Source organism: Varanus komodoensis, unplaced genomic scaffold, assembly GCF_004798865.1.
Source record: "Varanus komodoensis strain SLA01 unplaced genomic scaffold, ASM479886v1 scaffold14_1, whole genome shotgun sequence".
Taxonomy (NCBI): domain Eukaryota; kingdom Metazoa; phylum Chordata; class Lepidosauria; order Squamata; family Varanidae; genus Varanus; species Varanus komodoensis.
Window position 1 is genome coordinate 19,887,169 of NW_025335438.1, and position 21,017 is coordinate 19,908,185.

General features: G+C 39.5%; 1 protein-coding gene across 12 annotated transcripts in view; it reads right to left on the minus strand.

Annotated features, from left to right (window-relative positions):
• LOC123020566 (chloride channel protein C-like) overlaps positions 1-21,017 on the minus strand; it is a 297,824-nt gene that overhangs the window by 197,451 nt on the left and 79,356 nt on the right. For 8 of the 12 annotated variants that reach the window (XR_006414127.1, XR_006414134.1, XR_006414135.1 and 5 more), the window contains 5 exons: positions 18,581-18,677; positions 16,644-16,739; positions 14,807-15,097; positions 9,380-10,615; positions 7,684-7,891 (listed from right to left, as the gene is read on the minus strand). Coding sequence is in view for 1 of the 12 variants with exons in the window: in XM_044424445.1 (XP_044280380.1) it covers positions 14,867-15,097; positions 16,644-16,739; positions 18,581-18,677 (424 nt within the window). In the remaining 11 variants the exon portion in view is untranslated. Of the gene's footprint in view, positions 1-7,683; positions 7,892-9,379; positions 10,616-12,742; positions 15,098-16,643; positions 16,740-18,580; positions 18,678-21,017 lie in introns of those variants that run through there. The other 4 variants (XR_006414126.1, XR_006414130.1, XR_006414133.1 and 1 more) reach the window with 4 other exon arrangements.

A 21,017-nucleotide genomic window follows, 5' to 3' on the forward strand; every position in this document is an offset into this window, starting at 1 on the left:
TTATACAAATTTAAAATCTTTTGCACAAATGATGCTACAAATATGCTGACCTTGGTTCTCAATGTATATAGCTATTTTGCATATATATTCAGAACTGCTCCGTCCCCACCCCGCACTGCCAACCCCAAATAAAATCCATCATGGTCCATTTCCATTTGCCAGATTGGAAATGCTGCCAAATCTGTCAGCCTCTAACAAAACAGATTTCCCACCATCACACATCCCTACCTCATACATGTAAGTCCCATAAGACCCTTACTGTACCACATTTTCCAGAACTGAAAACATGTGAGAGAAAGTGTGGATGTGATGGCAACAAAAAATTTAAATCCAAATAGCCTGAGCTCTGAAGCTATCATGGCGGAGTGTCTCAGTAATAATAAGTGGTTCCCATTTTAGACATACTGTTTGTTTTTTAGTTTCCTGGCACAGACAGGGCAATGCAGCAGTTCTTCTTTGATAAACATTATATCAAGAGCATCTGCAACAAACCAGACCGATACTATTAACAGAGAGATTAACTGTAAATGAGAATCAGACTCTAAAGTTTCAGGCTCTTAGGTTTAGAGAGTCTCACTGCAAGGGGATCCCATCAATTCAACCTGAGTTTTGTGAGAATGAAACCATTTCAGACTTTATTGTTTGCATTTACACTGAATATTACTTCTTTTCTTTTGCTTTATTTAGTATCCAATAAGGTGCATAGGGAATGAGTTGTTTAAAGTCAACCATCTGTCTTTGGTTTATTGTTTCTTTGTGTATTATAATGAGCAATAATCAACTTAAGCCTAAAAATCAGTAAACTCAAGTTGTACTTTGGGGGCACTAATTGATGCTATAAAGGGCAATCTTTCCTGCTTTATGGTGCCTATCAGCATTTTGTTACAACTTTGTGCTGTTTGGGAGAGGAGAGAAGGACCTTCATGTTATGGTGGTGCAGGGCCGTATGATGGTTAATGCAACACTGTCTTAAGTCACCAGGGCAACCTTCATAGAACAGGGGCCCCTGTAGCTGCTTGTCCTTCAAGGATTCATCAGTGGGGCGGGGAGAGGGGGATTGTCCATGAAACCTGTCCATGACTGCCTTGCCTTTTTAGGATAAGCCAACATTTATTCTTATGTTAACAACAGCGAAAGCTTTGCAAACCCAGGCGGCATAATTAGTCTCTTACTCACACTTTTCCCCATCCTTGTTTTCCATTAAAACTGAGACAAAGGTTCATTTCTATTCAAGGGCTATTGAATATTTGATGCTATTTCAAAGATATACTATTTGACACACACATGGGGGAGGGGAGGAGAGAGAGAAACAGAAAGTCATACCAGTTCAGACCAAGTGCCTACCTAGTTCAGCGTACTGATCCCAGTGGAGACAATCCTCACTTTCCCACTTCTGCTGCTGCATTTTCATTAGATGCCATTTTTTACCACCTAACAGCAGTGTCTTAAAGGGGGCAGGAAGAAGGGTGAAGCAGCTTCACGGTATCTCGTATCATGGTTGCCCCATCTCCTCCTCCATACCTCTGAAATGCCTCCTTTAAGCCCTGTGAAAGGCTTTTCCTCGACAGCAGCCACTGTGGATCATTCTGCAACAGGAGTGAGGGGGGAAAGAGTTCTAGTTCTGAGCTCCAAAGTCAGCACTCTGTCTCTGAGCTTGAAGCTAAGAATTTTAACTATCCTGTGTCTCCCAGCCACTGTCCAGGGTTCAGAGGATTGTCCTAGTGCTCTCAAACTGGTACTTTCCTATGTTTTCCAGTGCAGCTTTCATAGGCAACAATGCACCCATGGGGACTTCCCGCGAAGCTTTCCATCCCTGCCTCCCTTAAAATTCTACTTTAAGTTTTTAAAACTTAAACAATGTAAGGGCACAAGGCCCTGCTTCCTATTCCTGTACTTGCCACTGATCAACTGTCTATCTGGCAGGCAGGCAGACAGGCAGAGATTTTTTCTCTTCCACCACAGAGGCCTTTATTCTCTCTGCCCCTAAATATACACCCAGCCTCTGTCTTCTGTCCTTGCTCTAGACATGCTCTTTCTCTTGCTATTTTTCCTTCCCTCCCAGTCCTTCGCCTTACTCTCTTCCTCTTATATCTCACTATGTCTTCTCCCAACCACTAGTCTTTTCTTCTCCTTCTGCTCAATTTTCACAAAGGGGAATGGAGTGGATTCACGGCACTCCATGGAGTAAAGTCATCAAAGCATCGTATGATAATTTAAAATGCAACAAAATGACAAAAGAGACAAAAGGATAACAGTATCATTAACGATGGCTGGTCAATCAAAGATTTCCTGAAATGATTCTCGCCGCCCCAGGAAGCATGGAAAACAATAATACTGGTGTCTCCCAGACATCCAAAGGCAGGGAGTTGCACAGCAATGCAGCCAACTGCACTGGGGATTTACTATTGAGGTGGGGTGGGGGAGGATTTTCTTCTCCTTTGAAGCTGGAGAAAGTGTTTATGTGGATGGGATGAGCAGAGCAGTCCTGTGTAGCTCTACTCAGGCATAATTCCTATTAGACTCCTTGTAAACAGGTATAGGATTGTATCTCTGAATAGGTATTTTGTTGTGCTTTTGTGCAATGTGGATTTTCTTTAGAGTTCTTTCTAAAGACCTTTCCTCCTTTTGTACTCAGTTTCTTTGATAAATTATCTGTCCTTTGACTGGCCAGGCTGTCAGCCTGGTGCACCAAGCAGGAGCACCAAGACAAAACACAGTAGGGCCAAAAGCAAAGGCAGATAGAGGTAAAAGCAAGGGTTGGGTATCAAGACGACATTGCAGAACCGGAAGCAAAAGCAAGGTCAGGAACAGACAAGGTTCAGGCACCTGGCGAAGAAGTGAGAGAACCCGAGGGAGGGGCAGGGGCAGGGACACTCAGGTTCATCTTGCTGTGGTGAGGCTGGGCAGGGCTGAGTAGCCTGTTGCAGCGCCTGCTGTGGCTTCCAGCTGGTTTCTGTGATTGCAGTGGTTCTAATCAGTGTCAGCATCTGCAGGTTTGATGCCAGGCTGCCTGTCCTGTCAAGTCACCAGTGGGGAGCTGATCTGACCCAAACCTTCACTGCAGCCACTAAACAAAAGTGGGAGCCATTTTGCAGTAGTGCCTACAACAGCTCCTCAAATCCCCCAAAGTTTCCATAGGTCCAAACCCTCCACCTCATCTCCACATAGAGGCACACCATTTTCATCGGGTCCAAATAGAATATGGAGCCAGTCTAAATGTGCCCTATGCCACTGAGATGAGCCACTCAAACACAAAGCTGCCTTACTCAGAGTCAGATGTCACTTCCTTAGAAGCAAGATTAACAGCATAGTATTTTAAATATGCTTTACATGTTACATAGAAGAGTGCAATATAACTATACTGAAATGAATTATCATATTACAAGTACTCCCAGCTTTTGAAGTGTGAGAATTGTCTGGGTAACATTATACATGCCTATCCTGAAATAAGTTTCACCGAGTTCTATGGGTCTTATTCCCAGATAAGTGTGTAGCGCAGAGATGGGGAGCTTCTAACCTGGGGACCTTATTAAGGCTACAGAGTTTCATTTCCCCATCTGATTCAGCAGCTTCCTCCCCTGATCCCTCTGCCCCTGTCGCAGAGGAAAACTTTCTTTTCTCCATTGTACAGCTAATCAAACACAATGGCTTTTTTCTTTTGTGGCACACTGCATAGAGCCTGGGGAAGAAATTTCTACTTTCTTCTTAACCTAGTAGTGCAGAGACTTGTCCAACTTACAACTGAGTAGACATGACATTCATGCTTCCTTCTAAGTAAACATGGCAAGCAAAAATATTAAGTCTTACCTTTTTAAAAATGTTGCTACCCAGAGGTCTTTAAAGTTTAAAAATGTAGGGGCATGAATTTTTTCTTCAATTAACAAATCAACACCCATGCAGAATGTTGCAGAGGTCAAAACGAAACAAGAATAATGTTCAATCCAACATTTCTCAGCATCCAGAATACTTCTGTGCTGTTTGACACTGAAGCATCTATAAATTTAGCAAATGTTACCATCTTTACACATGCAAGAACTCAACAGGTAGAAAAAGTCTGGTTTGTATGAAGGAAATAGGAGCTGGAAGGACCATGCTATAGAGGGTGGCCTAAAGTTGTTATGGAAATTGCTATAATAATACCTATGATGTTTTAGAGAGAACAAATTCATAATCTTCAATGAGCTCTCCAGGTGCCAGTGCCAAAATTGCAATGGTCTCTCTTCTAAATGATGACTCAGCAAATTCCATAAAAGTTCTTCTGTGGTTGTTGTTGGCAAAATATTATCTAGCAACTGAGGGCCAAAAATCAAAACCATATGGGTTACTGCTTTAATACTATTATTATGACCAAACATTTATGTGGTACCCTTAAATGCATGCTATAGTCCTCCAGAAGAGTACAAAACATGTTCCTCCTAATTCTGGACTGCTGTATGAAACAAATCCCTGCTGAATAGGCAAATTACTGAAGGAGCAGAACATCTAAGAAACACATGTTCAGAAAGGACCGAAACGGGGCCTCATTTCTGCCACCTGTTATCAAGTGCTTGTTATGATGTGTCCTGTATTCCATTTCATGACTTGCCCACAGCCTGTAGGCACAAGGTAAGCTAAATATCTCAAAAGTGTTTCACGAGCAAACATATATACACACTAAGGATATGTTTTGCTATCAGCTTTGCTATTGTACCATCCCAAAACATGATGTTACATTAACATCATAACTGAATGTGAGCAAAAACAGAAGAATCCTCTGGGGGACAAAACTAAGAATACATGGAGAACAAATTGCAGAACACAAAGTTAGTATTGGGTTCATACTGCAAGGAAGCTATGGTTCAATGGAGCTCACAGGAGTGAGCACCTGGACCTTTCGAAAAGCAGGGATGCTGATGTCATCTGCCACATCCCTCAGACTTGCCTGTTGCTTCCAGGGGCATGAATTTTCTCAGCAATATTATATAATTGTGGGATATCCATCTTTTAACCAAGTATTTGGGAGTGACCTGGTCTTCAATAGTCAATGAATACTAAATTATTTTATAAAATATTTGTCCCCAGTGAAGATAAGAACTACTACAACTAATTTATTGATATGGGTCAGGTCATTAGCCAGAATTTGGGGGCTCACCATATAAGTGCAGCTCTCGTGATGAGCATCTATGCTTTGAATTTACTACTACATCACACTTGCCAGCAGAACATCATAAGGAGCAGATCTACACCACATAATTAGATTGGTTTAACCACTCATGTAGAGAAATCCTATACATGTCCAGTGGGACTCATTTCCTAGTAAATATTTGGAGTTGAAACCAAAATGTCTTGTTTCCCTCCTGTCACTCATTCTCCAAATTAAGGAGACTGTAATCATTTGTTGATAGTCCAGGAAAGTACATATGCTAAAATTCTTGTGAATTTGTAACAGCAAAGGGGAATCATAGCCTGTGGGGACAAGGTAGGCTTTCTATTTTTAATCTATATATTTAAACCAAAGCATTTGAAATCTCCACTATAATTTTTTTTGTCTTACAAAAATTAAAAGAATGTCCATAACCCTAAATGAAGTACAGAATCCTAAATATATTTGCTAGATAGTAAGTCCCAGCCAACTCAATAGGACTTACTTACCTTGGAGTCAACATATTCAGGATTGTTCTGGTAGTCTGCCTTCTCTGTATAACCATAGCATGGGAAGGGTTGATAACGGACTTTTTATTATTAAATGTGATTCCCACGATCAAGAATTTCTGGGCAGCTTGAAAACATTAAGCACTACAAATCTTATGAGCATCAGACTTGAACACAGCAATTTTAACAACAATCTTGATAATTTTAAATGCACTTTTAAACAAAACTTTTAAAGGTTACATTAATTTCCAGGTCCACTGAATGAAGACTGCAGAGTAAAAAATCTGCCTTTCATTAAAATGAGAAAGGTCAGCTAGAAGTTTCTTTTTTTTCTTCCCATCCCTACTTTGCCCCAGTTTCTTACATTTATTTAAAAATTAAGCAAAGCAACAGGCTTTAAGTAAAATCTGAACATAGTTTTTAATAATGTATCTACAAATTTGTCTTCAGTTCATTCCAAGGATTGGGGGCTGTGGAGGATGACTTACTCCAAGGTAATATGCAAAGGTTTATAACTGCAGTTATTTAAATACTTACTTGGGAGTAGGGATGTCAGAGAAATCTACAATAGATTCAAATGAGGTTCAATTTCTATGAATCTGAACCATGGATCTCACAATGGATTGGCTTTTCCTGAGTCCTTTCCAGTCTCCATTCCTCCAGTTATGTTGACCTGAAACTCCTGTATTCCCTTGCTATCAAGTATTCTGGCCAGGGCTGATGGGATTTGTAATCCAAATATCTGAGGCTACGTGCTGCCTTCCCCTTTACTAAATTATCCATTTTTCTCTGGCTTAGCTGGTCATAGTGTTAGAAGAAGCCAAGTGGGAGTGATAGGAGTGTACACAGCTTGCCCAAAGCATTCTCTTCCATGTGCATGCAGCCACTGAGACACAAACAAGAAGTTACACAGATATAGCAAAGCCATGAAGGTGCATTTGCAAACAAAACTCAGCCTCAATAATTTGTAACTTTAACTTGAGGAATGGTAGAGTAACTGCATTCAAGTACTTTTGACAAAAAAAGTTTGTATTAATGAGATATTTTTATGGAGACACTTGCTCATATGATCTATTAGTTATGTGGTGGAAGGAAGAAGAGCATGCCATTGTCTTCAATGCCATTGTCTGAAGAGCCCAGACTAACATATTAAGACATTTAATCTCAGTATCTTTCAAAACAGTACCCTGAAAAGAACTGTGTATCCTGGTGTGACATAAAAATGGTTTAAGGACCTAAAAAGAGCCATGCAGGATTAAACTAAAGGTCTATCCAGTTCAGAATTTTGTTCTCAGGTGCTTGTGTTAGCTCGCCATTAGGCCAAGATTCCTGTAAAAGGAAAATAAGTGTATTCCATCTTTTCAGTATGTTGGCCATCTGCCTGGTGACAATTCCTTCTTGATTTGTTGTGTTCAAGGCTGGTTATATGTGCAAATACTGTTTAGAATATAGAAAAAGACAGAGTAATGAATAACAGCTTTTTGGAGATTATGCATTTAAGCAGGGGCTCTTCATGGCAAACAGGATACTTGTCTTACCATTTGTTTGTCACCTTAAATGCAAACAAGATCAAACCTTTAAATCGGCAAATAGAATACAGCCCTTTTCCCTGTTTAAAATTGATGGGGGCAGCTATAGGCTATGTGATAATGAAATACTTCATGTGTTACTTGTAATATATGTGAGCCATTACAAGGAAGGAACTCATCATTTTACAAGCACACACTTGGCAAACTACAAATACATTTCACGGCTTTAGTGAAAGTTCATTTTCCCTCACTTAATCAGAGTCTGTTCAGAGGCATTTTTGCTTTTATTCTTAAGAGAACTTTGAAAAGAAATATCTCTGTCTGTCTCTGCATGTGTGTATGTGTGTGTGCTTATTCTCCATTACACTTATGTTCTCCTTTAGCTTGCCAAATTTAAACTTCTTTTCAAAGAGTGAGAATTGGGAAGGCTATTCCCACAATTATTTTCAGTTTGGCCTGAATATTTCTTAGTACCAGAAATATAAATATTGAACATGCAATAAAAGAGAAAATGAGACAATACCTTTATCTAGGCCAACTGATGTTTACATAGTTGGAAGCAAGCCTTTTAAGCTACACAGAACATAGTAGCCATTAGTCAACCGCAAGTACTCCAGCCATCTTTGCAGTATAACTCCTATGCCGGGAATTGTGAGTGGGTTCTGCTGCTGCTTCTACTGTCATGCATTCCCACCCCTCTGAGATTTTGACAGTCATTCTTTTTCTCCTGTCTGGGAAGACAGAAAGTGAAATTGTGCTGAGGACCTATCATGTTGGATACCCAACCAAGGAGGGACATGAGATGTACGGAGGAGACAAAGAAGAACAACTAAAACATTTGCACTCCAGTTTGCCTCAGAACTTTCCGCAGCTGGTATAAGCACTGGCTGGAGTTATGAAGACACTATCTAGAGCATGCATCTCTGCTAATGTTCTCTGCCTCTCACAGTGATTTCAAAGAGGGAAGAGAAATTAGGAACACAAAAGCTGGTAGTGGCAAACCATAGCAGCTATGAAATCAAAATCATTCTTATGATTTGTTCAGCCTAAGAACTGCTTTCCCTAAATATATTCTTATAACCCTAAAATGACCAAGAACAAACCATAGGTTCTCTTTCTGGATTGTTAAAGCATAGTTAAATTTTATTGAAAAGCTCACACATCACAATAACCCACAATTTAACAAAAGCCCATACTCAACCCATATTTGAGGTTGACATTGCATGCAAACCTGTGCCACTTGTGAAGTTGCATAGTGAAGGTGAGCCTGCATTAAGTTATCTTCTGCATCACAATGTTCTTAAACATGGAAGACTAGAATCCTTCTACCTAAAATATGAGAGATGTTCACATACGAGGTGTGATATTACTTTTGTTGTTGTTTTTTGTTTCAAATGGGAGAACATTCAAACAAGCATTCTTCACCTGCATTCCAAAAATAAGAGTTTTGGAACAACTGTACTATATATGTTAAAAACATGTGTTGATTCTCCACCTTAAATTCATTATGCATCCTAGAAACTGGTCAACTGCATTTATATATGAAATATGTACATAACTCTAAACTACGCAGAGGTGCAGTTTCAATATGCTTTCCAAGTTGTGTCTGCTACATTCTTAGATCATATACCTGAAAAAAGGACTGTATTTATCTCAGAAACCAAATAAAGACCAGCAGTGGCAATTTGTAGTCCAACTTGTTGCAGGATTGCAACTGCCATCACTCCTCCTTCATTCTTTGCTGATTAGGGCAGATCAGCGTCATAGTCCAGCTTTCACAGGGCACATATTCTGCAGAATGCAGAAAGCTAGCATACATGCAGGAACATTTTTTTCATGGCTTAGCATGTATATTAGCAAGGATACCAAATTCATTTTCAATTGCACAATACGTGACCCTCTTGAAAAATCATTGTTTTGAATAAAGTGAAGTAAACAGTTTATTATATTCATAAGCCACATTTTAATCTGTTCAGGCTTTGTATTCCTTTAATATTCATGTCCACATGACAGGTATGTCCTTGGTGTTTATTTTTATTCTGTTAGTGGTACTGAATTGCCAAAGTTCTACAAACGTACCATAGTTCCAACACAGAGTTAGGTGTACTTAAAACAAATCTACATGTAGTTCCATGAACACCCGGTGAAATGCTAGAATGGTAAAAAGTGCAAATTTATGAAGAGCTTTGTTAATATAGAACTACATGGGGATCACATACTGGATTGAGACATCAGATAACAGAGGTTGGATAATGGCAATCTGTGATATCCATGAAATCTCAGATCGACAGCTTGCTTTGCAGTGTTGCACTTGCTAGCCATAGACTTGACACAGGCTGATGTAGAAGGAACCATGAACCAATGAGCAACAAATGGTCAGCAGATGTGCTACTGGCTTGCTGTTTCAATTCACTCACTTTTTCCCCCTGAGGAATGGAATAACAAGTTGCTCTTTCAGAAACAATGAACAAACTTAAACTGCAAAACCATCCTATTTAAATAATGTTCTTTTTTAAAGCCTTTTAAGGGTTAAGCAAGTGGAGGCTTTGAGTATCATACCCCTAGACATTAGTCCTACTTGTATCGTATTTTAGCTTGGCAGAAAACTACTGAAAATGATCCAAAAACGATAAACATCTACTGAGGTCATTTTTGCAGTACTGTGGTGCTACAGTTCTATTCAAACACGGTGGGCTGTGCATGTGACTCATTTCAGTTCATTAAGCAAGTTGTGTGAAGATTTGTGAACATGTTGGAAAGAGTGGCATCTAGTGGTTTCTACTAGCAGCTGGTTTTCAGGCTTCAAGTAATTCAAACATTTAGTAATAAAAAAGCTACAGAAAGAACACCCAAAGGCACATAAAACAGGGGCATGATAGCATCCTTTAAAAGGCTCACTCTGAATTAAAAAGAAATGAGGCCAAAAACAGCAGGAAATTCTGCACCCTTCTTTGACAGTGTACTTCAGTTTGGCATTTTCACCAACACCACATGTCAGCATTACTTTGCTGAAGGCAATAAACTTGATGCTAAAGTAGATGATTGTATCCTCATGAACTAACCTGCCGAGGGAGGTTCACTTTGGAGGAATGAGCTGTGGCATGTCGGCAATGAGCAGATGGAAAGAAATGTGTCATGCTCCAGGGGCCATCCCAAACCATTGTATTCTCTAACTGAAAATGCTCTGTGTTTCCTCTATGGATTGAGAGGTTCTGTCGCTGTCAGTTATGCTTGGTCAAAAAGATGTTGCAAGCGTTTAAGTCCATCCAGCTTCTTTTAACTAACACTGCACAGACCGAATCCGTGTACATAAACACAAATACATACAATTAACTGAGAAGACTGTGAAGTTTTGCAGAGAAGACTGCCCAAGGCATCAGACCCTTACATTTTAGTTTGAGAGCTTGTCTGTCAGAGACAGCACAGCTAAGGATGCTCATGAACATGCAGCATATCTGGAAAATATTGAAGTAAACAAGTTGGAAATCTTATGAAAGGAGCACAAATTGAAAGCATGGTGACAGAGTCTATCTACAGCAAACCTATTTAATGAATCTATGATTCTGCAAAACTGGAAGAAAATATACTGACCCCTCCCCCCAAGCCCGTTGAGAAATACACAGGAAGTTGCCTTAAACTGGGTCCATCTAGCCCAGTACTGTCAATACAGAATGGCAGCAGCTAACCAGGGCTTTAGACAAGATTCTTTCTCAGTCCCACTTGCTTATGTCAGTGACTCAACACAGGGCCTTCTGGATGCAAACCAGGCACTCTAGTGCTGAGCTACAGCCCATCCCCTGAATTAAATATAGAAGTTCAGCATGCCTAGATATGCAAAGAGTCTGAACAAGACTTGCTTCTGCCACTCCTCCACAGTCTGCACACTCTCTTTTCTTCTATTCCCCACTTTTCTCAAACGGATGTGTCTGTAATGCTTCCTTTGACAAATGAAGCTGTGAATCAGCATCTCAAAGAAGTTATTAAGCCCCATTTTGAAGCTCAAGTGAAATACAATGAAACAAGTAATTCATCCTCTTATAAAGTCACAAATAGTTTTAAAGAAAGATAATGCTAAAGAATAAGCTCTACCAAATGATGCACCAGCACCCCATCCTGCAATGAACTCACACTTCCTGTGAGTTCTTTACACCTAATTTTGACATCTACAAATGGTTTTGTTTCTAGAAAAAGATCATTGCTCATATTCATATTCTTCCACTGATTTGTCTGAATAATTTTTGTGCATCAACGTCATGAGATCCCCACACACCTTTACTACTTTGCTTGAAAAAAACCTAATAAAATTATTCATAAAGTGAATCACCATTTTCCAGTAATATTATGTGCAAGGATCCCTTTTAAGGTATTTGTGGATTTATACACTGGGTTGTGATCAAACAACTGCTATACAGGTTTTATTTAGTAGTAAAACAACGGAAAAGATTACTAACATAAATATTGCACAACAATGCTACAAAATGAACTTATCTCAATGAAAAATATCATTAACATGAAGATACATAAAGACACAAACAATTTTCTCATTAGTACCATCACAACTAAGAAAGATGCTTCACCATTTCTGCTGGAGTTTTGTGGGCAGAGGAACTGGCTTTAAAAATTGCAAAAGGTCCAAAATCTACTTGTTTGAACTAATATTTGTCCCCGTGGTCATAAAATAATCCACAGCAGAAACACCTTCTGTGGCTATTGCCAGAGGGAACAGGGCATGCTGAGACCATGACATGCAGGCACATGTTATGTCCTGGCATCTAGGTGGAACCTAAAGGGCTGTACAAGTAGGCCCCACCTTAAACCCTATGTGCTTACTATTTGGTTAGCAAGATAAGGCTCAATGCAGGCAGTTGCAGGTCACCTCCAAGATCAAGCAGTTTTAATTTTTCCTCTTTCAAGACCTACATTGGTTTGTTAACTTCACCTACTCTATACTGGACATACATGTTTTGGGCAGGACAGACTGACATCCCAGAGGTGTCAAGAAGATTCAAACATAGAGGCCCAGTGCAGAGGAAACATTTGGATATAAGCTAAGCTTCCATGATAACCACATTCTTATTTTAAACCAGTTATTTGATTGGGACAACAGGCTCAGCATTATTTTCTATTATTCTTCATTGCCTAGAATTTTGTATTAAGTTAATCATTAATAATACAATAATACCAGCCTATCATTATCACCCATCTCACTAGCCATGTTAAATTAAGTTCGGGCATTAATGTTTTCTGCCTTCATGGAAGTGTTTCTAGCACTACTACTGCATGGTTTGTTTAGAAGCAGAGCTACTAAACCCCATGATTCTAAGATTGGTAAAAGATTCATATTGATATGAATTCTTTTTAACTGTCATTTTCTTAATAAGCAAAGGTGGACTTTTATCTCTTGGTAATAACACTTCACTGGGATCTTCAAAAAAACCTTTGCTGTAGATGTGTTGCAGGAGACGGGGGGCGGGGGCGGGGTTGACATGAAACATTTATACTGAACTCACTATTCCCTAATAACAACTGTTTATAGGTTCATTAAATGCTAACATGACCCTCTAGTTTCATATCGGTGTGTGACATTTTTGGTGAGTTGTTTCATTTCGTTTCGTTTTGAGAGCAAGGAAAATACAGCATATAATTGTGAAAGCAAAGGAAAGCATTCTTTCTTCTCATGTATTTGCATTATATGTCTGCAGAGCAGATTCTTTTTCGCTGTGATGCTGCTTCAGCTTTGCAATCCTCTCCAAATATAGGCCTGTTGGGCTACACTTCTTTATTTTAAGGCGTCCTTTTTTTTGAACATGAGATTTTAGCTGGCATTCTCTCTCTGCTCTTTTATGTTGGATACTTCTCCAATGAATAAGCTAGATCATTTGGGGGTTTTCAGCTTAAAAAAGGAAATGGTAGGTGGGGGACAGAATAATGCATGATATGACGTGGATCATAGTAGAGAACAGAGAGGCATCCGCGCATATTAGAATCTAGGGTGACCCAGGCACAGATTGGTGAGGTTTCAAGATAGATAACAGGAAGTATGTCTTCACACAGAGGATATATAAACTATGGAATTTGCCACAACAAGCTCTAATGATGTCCACCGGCTTGAACAGCTTTAAAAGCAGGCTAGACAGTTTCTGGGAGGATATCGCTTGAAGTGGCTACTAATCATGATGAGTGTGTATTTCCTCTGGTGTTAGAGGCCAGGTGCTGGTCAACATGAGTTGGCTGCTACTGGGCTCATGTCTTGACTGTGGACATCCCACTAGTTAGCCGATGTGGGAACAAAAGTTTTCACAAGTTTGGCATGATCCAGCCCAGCTCTTCAAATATTCCTAAATTCACAGAAAGCAGAAATGAATTATCAAACATATTATGCAAAGTATAACCTAGAATAAATTTGAGGAGGAGTGTGCAGCCATGGAATAGTGCTTATGTATTCTGAATAAACCATACCTCATATATATAGAAGTAAAGAACCATGTTAGACAATTGGGACAGTTCATAATTTGCAGTCCCTATAAGCAATTAGAAAAACTCAGAAAAAATGTATCTGTACCTGTATAATTGGCATGGTTGTATATCATAAAAGTCTGTTGCTAGTGCAACGGCAATTGCAGTGTTTACAAATGTACTCATCACAAATAGGAAACCAATAAGGAATTTATTATCATTACACATGAGAGATTTTCGCAGTTTGCTACATATATCCCAATTTCTTTCCTCTTTCTAGAGATGTAGCCTTAGACAGAAGAAAAGGTGCTACTTTTCTCAAAGACCTCAAAATCATCCTTTTCTCTCCTTAAATGCACTTCATATCAGCTAATGATATAAATACACTTGAGGATGCACTATTACTTAAAAAACCCAAGATGTTACAGAAATAACAGTCCAGTGATGATTTCACTTATAAAATGTATTAATAATTATTCATCAATGTTGTGATAGTGTTTGCATTTTTGTTAATGCTTTTATGTGCTATTATTATATCTTATTGAAATTGGAATGAGGAAGAACTGTATGACATACAAACCCAACTTGGGAACAAAATACCAGATGTAATGCCTCTCCCAGCCTGCATCTACCCAGACACTAGATTCAACATCCAAGGACTTCCTTCAACTACCTCTTCTGAGGGAGGCCTCATAATTATACAAAGATCACCCCACTAAAGCCTGCCTAATGCCAAACTCTTTCAGCACCAGGTTAAGACTAGACTCTTCTCTCCGACATTCAATGGCATTTAAAAGCATATATGGCAGAGAGGGGGGATGTCAGTCTAGTTGTACTGAAAATTGGTCAAATGGATTTAAATTCTGCTTTAAATTTTGTTCATTGAAAGTTTTTTTTTATTGTGTTTGTGTTTCTATGAATTATGAGCAGCCCAGAGAACTGTGATTATTGGGCAGGACAGGGATAAAAACAATAATAGTGATAGCAGCAGCAGCAGCAGCAGCAATTATATGAACTCTAAGCCTTGATAGTGAGAGATTGTTGTGATATGGTAATTATGAGAAAGTAGCATTGCCTATGTTTCATGATAATGATGATTTGAGCTACACGAATTACATTCTGGGGAATGGGGAAACCCTTCAAAGATGAACATCTATTTTTCTCTGTCATTATGGATAGTGTAAGATTACCTTCCTAAAAAGTAAAACGAAACCTTGAGACACGTCCTCATTCCCCATGCAGATTGCTTCCTAGTCTAAAAGCTCATCATCGGAGTGAGGCTGCTGTGATGCCTCTTGGAGCCCCAGCTTCTCCTCCAGCTGGAAAGATATCAGATCTTTCCTGGTGATTAGTCCAACAACCTGGTTCTGTAAATCAACAACCGTCAGGTGCCGAAGACCCAGAGACCGGAAGATGGTATATGTGCGCTGCAGGGAGAAGTGAGCCTGAATTGACATTGCTGATTTGTTGATATATGGCTCCTGCAAGATAAAATAAAGGAATACATTAGAAGAAAAGAATGTAGACACACCACTCTCTGTTTTCCAGAATGAAACCTAGGGATGGCAGAGTGCGTTTTTTATCTCGCTTGCACTTTAATGGCACATTCCAGTGCCCCATGCCCTGCCCTGAGTTCAGAGCCTTCCGTGCTGCCTATGCATGGAAGGAGGTACAGTGGCCCTCTCCACTGCTGCTGTGCCTCACATCATGCGTTCTACCTAGAGAAGCATTCACAGCCGCCAAGATGGGAGGAAAGGCAGTGGAAGCATGACTAGGAATCTGTATAAGTGCTCAGCCCAAGCCTCCACCTTCCTGCACCCCAGCACACACCTTTTTGCTTCTTTCCAGGGCCAGTTGTGCCCCTACCAGGGGCAGCTGGTACAGTTCTTTCCAAAGTGACTGCAAGAGGGATGGGACCTGGATCTGGGATTGCAGGTCCAAGAATGCAATCCTATGGTCTCCCTGTCTTGGAAGACCATAGGACTGTACCCTAAAGTAGGTCCTTTTTCCTTTGTAAAACACATTTTCCACAGCAGATAAGGTTATTTCAGGAATGTACACAGATCACAGAGCAAGGTAACTACAGTTTAGCTCCATAAGTATATTCAGGGATTCTACATGGAAATAGCAAATTACCCCCGATGTGTGCTGGTGTAAAATGTGCTGGCTGACACCTGATGGACTGCTTCACTGAAAGCATGATATAGCACTACTTGATCAGTCACTATTGCTTCCCAATGGCTTTCAAATATAAACTAAGATCTCAGAAGGCCCATAATCATTTGGATCTACCACCTGTCAATTATCCTGTGTCACTTCATTATGTCCAAGATTCTCCAAAAGCACCTTCTTTGGGTTAATGAATATGAGCCATGTCAAAAGCCCGTGTTTGTAGAAAGGCATAGGGTGTCTTTGAGTGTCTTATGACTACTGTTAAATGAAATGTTGTCAATCATGACAGGTAGTGTTGGTCCTTAATATAAATTCTTTTGCACAGTTAATGAGAGTCTCAACAGAATGGAGCTGGTTTTGGCTTTAACTTTCCAGTGCAGCCATTAACATATTAATGTCAAAATATCTCAAGGAAAATGGGCATGGGATTTCTACTGCTCGTTGTTATAGACATAGTTAAAGACAGGAAGACCATCAAAAGCAATGCTATGCATTATGTCTTTGCAGTTCTGAAGGAATCAGATACTGACATTTAAATGATCTGTTCCATTAACACTGTTTCTTTTTTGCCAATCTGGAATGTGTTTTAATCGCAAACCCCTTTCAAATGGTGTTTTTGTTGTATTTTCTTGTTGGCTCATTGTATCAACATCTGGTATGTTTATATAATCTGAATTAAAACTCAGGAATGCTGTTTGTACTCAGCTACTTTTGTTGAGAGTGTAGCATCCCAGGATTGGCAGTGTTTATGTAAATCAATGTAGTTGACAGAGACATCATAAACAGAAAAGAAAATATAACAAACATGCTGTTCATGGAGGAAATGTTTGTTTTTAGAGTTGGCTTCATTCTTACCAGATTGATGAACAGTTGCTGATATCGAGGATCTGTACTGTAGCAACCTAATATAGCAGCCATTCTCTGCTGATCAGGCAATTTTTCAACTCTGATCTAGAACAGACAATATCACTATTACTTTGTGTCACATACCGACACTGCAATTTCCTAGCAGGATTCAACTGGGTTGAGTTTTCAACAGTGAAATATACATGGACAGGAGATGTGGATTTCTTAGCCAGGGGCATGAAGTCCAGAAGGAGGAGCAGCAGCAGCAGGAGGTGGAGGAGCCCTAAATGATAGCATTGCCTTCTACAACCTGGTGCCCTCTAGATTTTTGAACTAAAACTTCCAGTATTCCTGATCATGGGCCATACTGGCTGGGGCTGATGGAAGTTGAAGTTCAAAGCATCTGGTGAGCACCAGGCTGCTGAAGGCTGTTAGAGAAAGATTTGGTGTCTCCTCTTGTCTCTGAAAATCCTTCTTCTCTGCTTGGTTCTTTTGTTGAGGGTGCAGTGTGTGCTGCTAACTGATGGTTTGTATTTTCAAAAGGGCAGGATTGATTTGAATCTGTGTTGCTTCAGATTAATAAACCCGCAGGAAACCAGGAGATCAAGATATTATCTGGGAAATTCAAGTCATGTCAAGGTTTATTTATATATTCCTTTCTGCTATTACTGCATTCTGTGTGGATTCACAACAGATATAAACAATATTTCTTAACAAGTACAGTTCATAAATAAATAAATGATCAAAATCAATGCTTTCCGTATATTCACTCAGTATTTAAGAACAATTCATCTTCATGCATCAACATACAACAACCATATAAAAATAGCAAAGAAAAGCAAATCACAATTCATTTACCCAGCCCTACAAAAACCATCAGCAAAGAATTCAGGTTTGAATCCACTGCGGATGTCTCCCTATTAGGCACTTGTTAAATGGCTTTGGACAAGTTACTGTGTCTCATAAGACCAGTTAAAACAAGTGATCCAAGCTCAGCGAGAGTATGCAGGGCATGGGCAGCAGGCTCATGATGGCAGGCCCTGCTTCAACATATGCACATTCCTTTGACAGTCAGAATAGGGGTTGTGAATATAAAGGCATATTGTACATGGAACTGGGAACTAGGCTGTGAAGCAGCCTTATATGGGTTCCCCTCTGTTCAGTTCTGTAACACAATGAGGAAATCAACTTGATTGCTGCTCACCACTATCCCTCCTCTTTCCAACCCGTTCTGCCACAAGCAGAGTTTGTAAGGAAAGTCCTAAAAGGACAAGATAGTGGGATTGTATGTGTGTTTTCAAACTAAGGGACACAGAATTGAGATCCCTTCCTTGCAGAAGGTCTGCTGAGGTTCTCATTTAAGCCTCGGCAAGCAAGTCCCACTGTCAATCAGAAAATAAACCTGTGTGCAGATCTGTCTTTTCAGAGCAATTCCTCTGGTAGATGAATAACTGTACAAATAGAATGAAGGCAGGGAAACACCTTGTTTCAAGGGAGAAAGCTTTCTTGCAGTTGTGGAAAACTCTTTGCTCTTTAAAATAAAAATAAAAATCCTAACACTGAAGAAGATAATACACTCTGTTCAGTGAAAAGCAATTTCAAGCAATAAAAATATAGGCAGAGAATGCTATTGAGTGCTGTAGAAAGTAGACCAGGAGCATTCTTTTCTAAAAAGGTGAGTCAATGCCAACTGGGGTTAGCTTGCATATCCAATAGTCAAGTTGTAGTCCAAAAAATCTGGCAGGCACCTCTGTGGGGAAAGCTTGCTTAACAAAGTTTAACATGTAGTTGCAACCACTAATCAGTTTAAGGTGAAATAAGTGATTATATAAATGTATGTAGCATTATCTGCCATCTACTTCAAACCTGGAGCATGGTCACCCTTCTGAACTGCTCCTGTACAAGGATTAATAAGTCAGATAGATAAATAAAAGGGAATCTTGTACCTTCTGGTAGGACAGAAGAGATGGGCAGGATTCAGAGTCTTCCACATCCTCAGTTTCAAAGATGGTTTCATTTTCCAGTAGCACACACAGCTCAAGCCTAGTTTCATGGAGAAATACAAATGAATAGAATTTATTCTTTTACATGTATAGACCATCTTATCTCCTAAAAGCCATCAAGGCAATGTACAACAATTTAAAATAGTTAAATATTGCACTAAAAGAACAAAGACTATAGGGGTGCGATTTGGAAAGCCATACCATTATTTGGAGTCCCTGCTTTGAGATCATGTGATCTCGGAACTGGAACTCTGAGCACTGAGCCCTGCCCCACCCCCTTCACAGCTGGTTCAGCCTGGGTCCCCTCTATCATCACAACTGATTTTCAGAAGCTGTCAATTCTTGTAAACTTGAGGCTGTGGCTTCCTTTATAGAGTTATCTATATTCTCCTATTTGGTCTTCCTTTTCTTCTCCCTTCAACTTCTGAAGCATGACTGTCTTCTCCAGGAGTTTTGCCTTCTCCTGATGTACCTAAAGTATGACAGCCTCAGTTTTGTCATTTTTTGCTTCCAAAGAAAGTTCTGGCTTGATTTGTTCCAGGACCCTCTTGTTCATCTTTCTGACAGTTCAGGGTATTCACAAAGCTCTCCTTAAGCACCATGTTTCAACACACCAATTTTCTCCATCAGCTTTCTTCACTGCCTAGCTTTCATAGCCATAAATGGTGGCAAAGAATACAATAGTGTGGCCTTGGTCTCTCATGATACTTTTTTACACTTGGTGATCTTTTCTAGTTCCTTCATTGCTGCCCCTCTAAACCTCAATCTTCAAACTTCTTGGCTGCAATTTCCATTTGAACTGAAGACCACCCAAGGTATGCAAAATATTTCACAATTTCAATTCCTTCATTGTTAACAGTAAAGATCTATAATTCTCCCATAGTCATGATATACAGCAGAAGTCCTACTTTTGCACTTTCTTCTTTCACTTTCATCAGAATAGTACTCTGTACTCTGCTTTAAAGCCATGCCATTACTTGTTTGCTCTGACACAACTTTCCTTTTCAATATTTTCATACCTGAAGCAGAAACCCAAAACAATGGTGAGCAGATGTAGGAAAATGACATATTTTCTGAAATGTACTGCCTGAAATTTAGCATCAACACACATGTGGCTGCGGGAGCCTTTTTAAAAAGATAACTAGCTGTTCTCTGTCTGTTGAAATGCATACATATTGACCCAAATTCTGCCCAACTGCTGCTCCAGAAATAAATATTTCACATATTTTATGGAAAGGCCTTTACCTAAAGATTAAAGCCATGGCTGTTCAACAACTCGTAAAAAAGAAAACAACAATGGAACACACACACATGGGGGTGAGGGGGGAGGTTTGGAGCTTTTTAGCTCTTTGTATGACCATTGACTGCAGAGTGTGCTCACATTCGAGAAATGCAAAAAAGCTATATTCTGATCGTAAATGAACCAAAACAAATTTCTCGTACATTCCTAAGCTGTATTTCAGGCATAAAACAAGTATCCCATTTAGCACAATGCTAAAGAACAGGAACATTTTTGTTTAGTGCAAAAGCCTTGCTAGTAAGTTTGATCAGATTCCAAACTATTAAGCATTGGTCTGAAATAAACCCAGCAGGGAATCACACAGGAGCCTAGACTTTGAGAAACGAAAGAAAAATCTGGATAATGAAAAAGGCACATGTACATGCATTATATATACCACAAGCACGATGAAGGAAAGTTTTGGAACACCACTAATGAAAAACAATCCAAGGCTATTAAATTTGCCACATTCAAAAGAAAAATGAGCACCCATTATTTCACTTGGTCTTGCAGAAGTCATGCTTCAGAAGTATATGAAGATCATTCTTTGATGTTACATATATCCTTCCTATCACATCATCAAGTCTCTAAAACAGCAGCCCAAGCATGTTTCTTACACTATATTTTGGGCTTAACAGGAAGTTCTAGAGATCAGACAGTGAACTGGCAATTGTTCCTCTGCTCTTTATTTATTTAGAAAGGAAGAAACTCCATTAGCAAAGTTTTCTTTTTCAAAGGTACTCTGGCAAGCCATGCAACGTTTTTATTTTATGATATCAATTACAGAGCAGGCATCACAAAGACACGCAATTAAGATAATACACTATTTCACAAAACTCCCACATTAGATAATATTCATTCCTGAGCACTCTGCCAACTCTGCCAGCTCAGAAAATGTATCCCACTCTCACCCTTGAGCAAAAATTCCCTTTATCTAAGGATGTTAGAGAAGTGACAAAAATGTCTAGGGAATAGCCATAAAATGCAGTAGAAGTAGATTAGCTTCACAATCACATACACACTTTCCTGAAAGTAAGCTCCATCGAACTTGCCAGGGCTTAGTCATTGAACTCAGTGGGGCTTATTTCTGGGTAGATATGG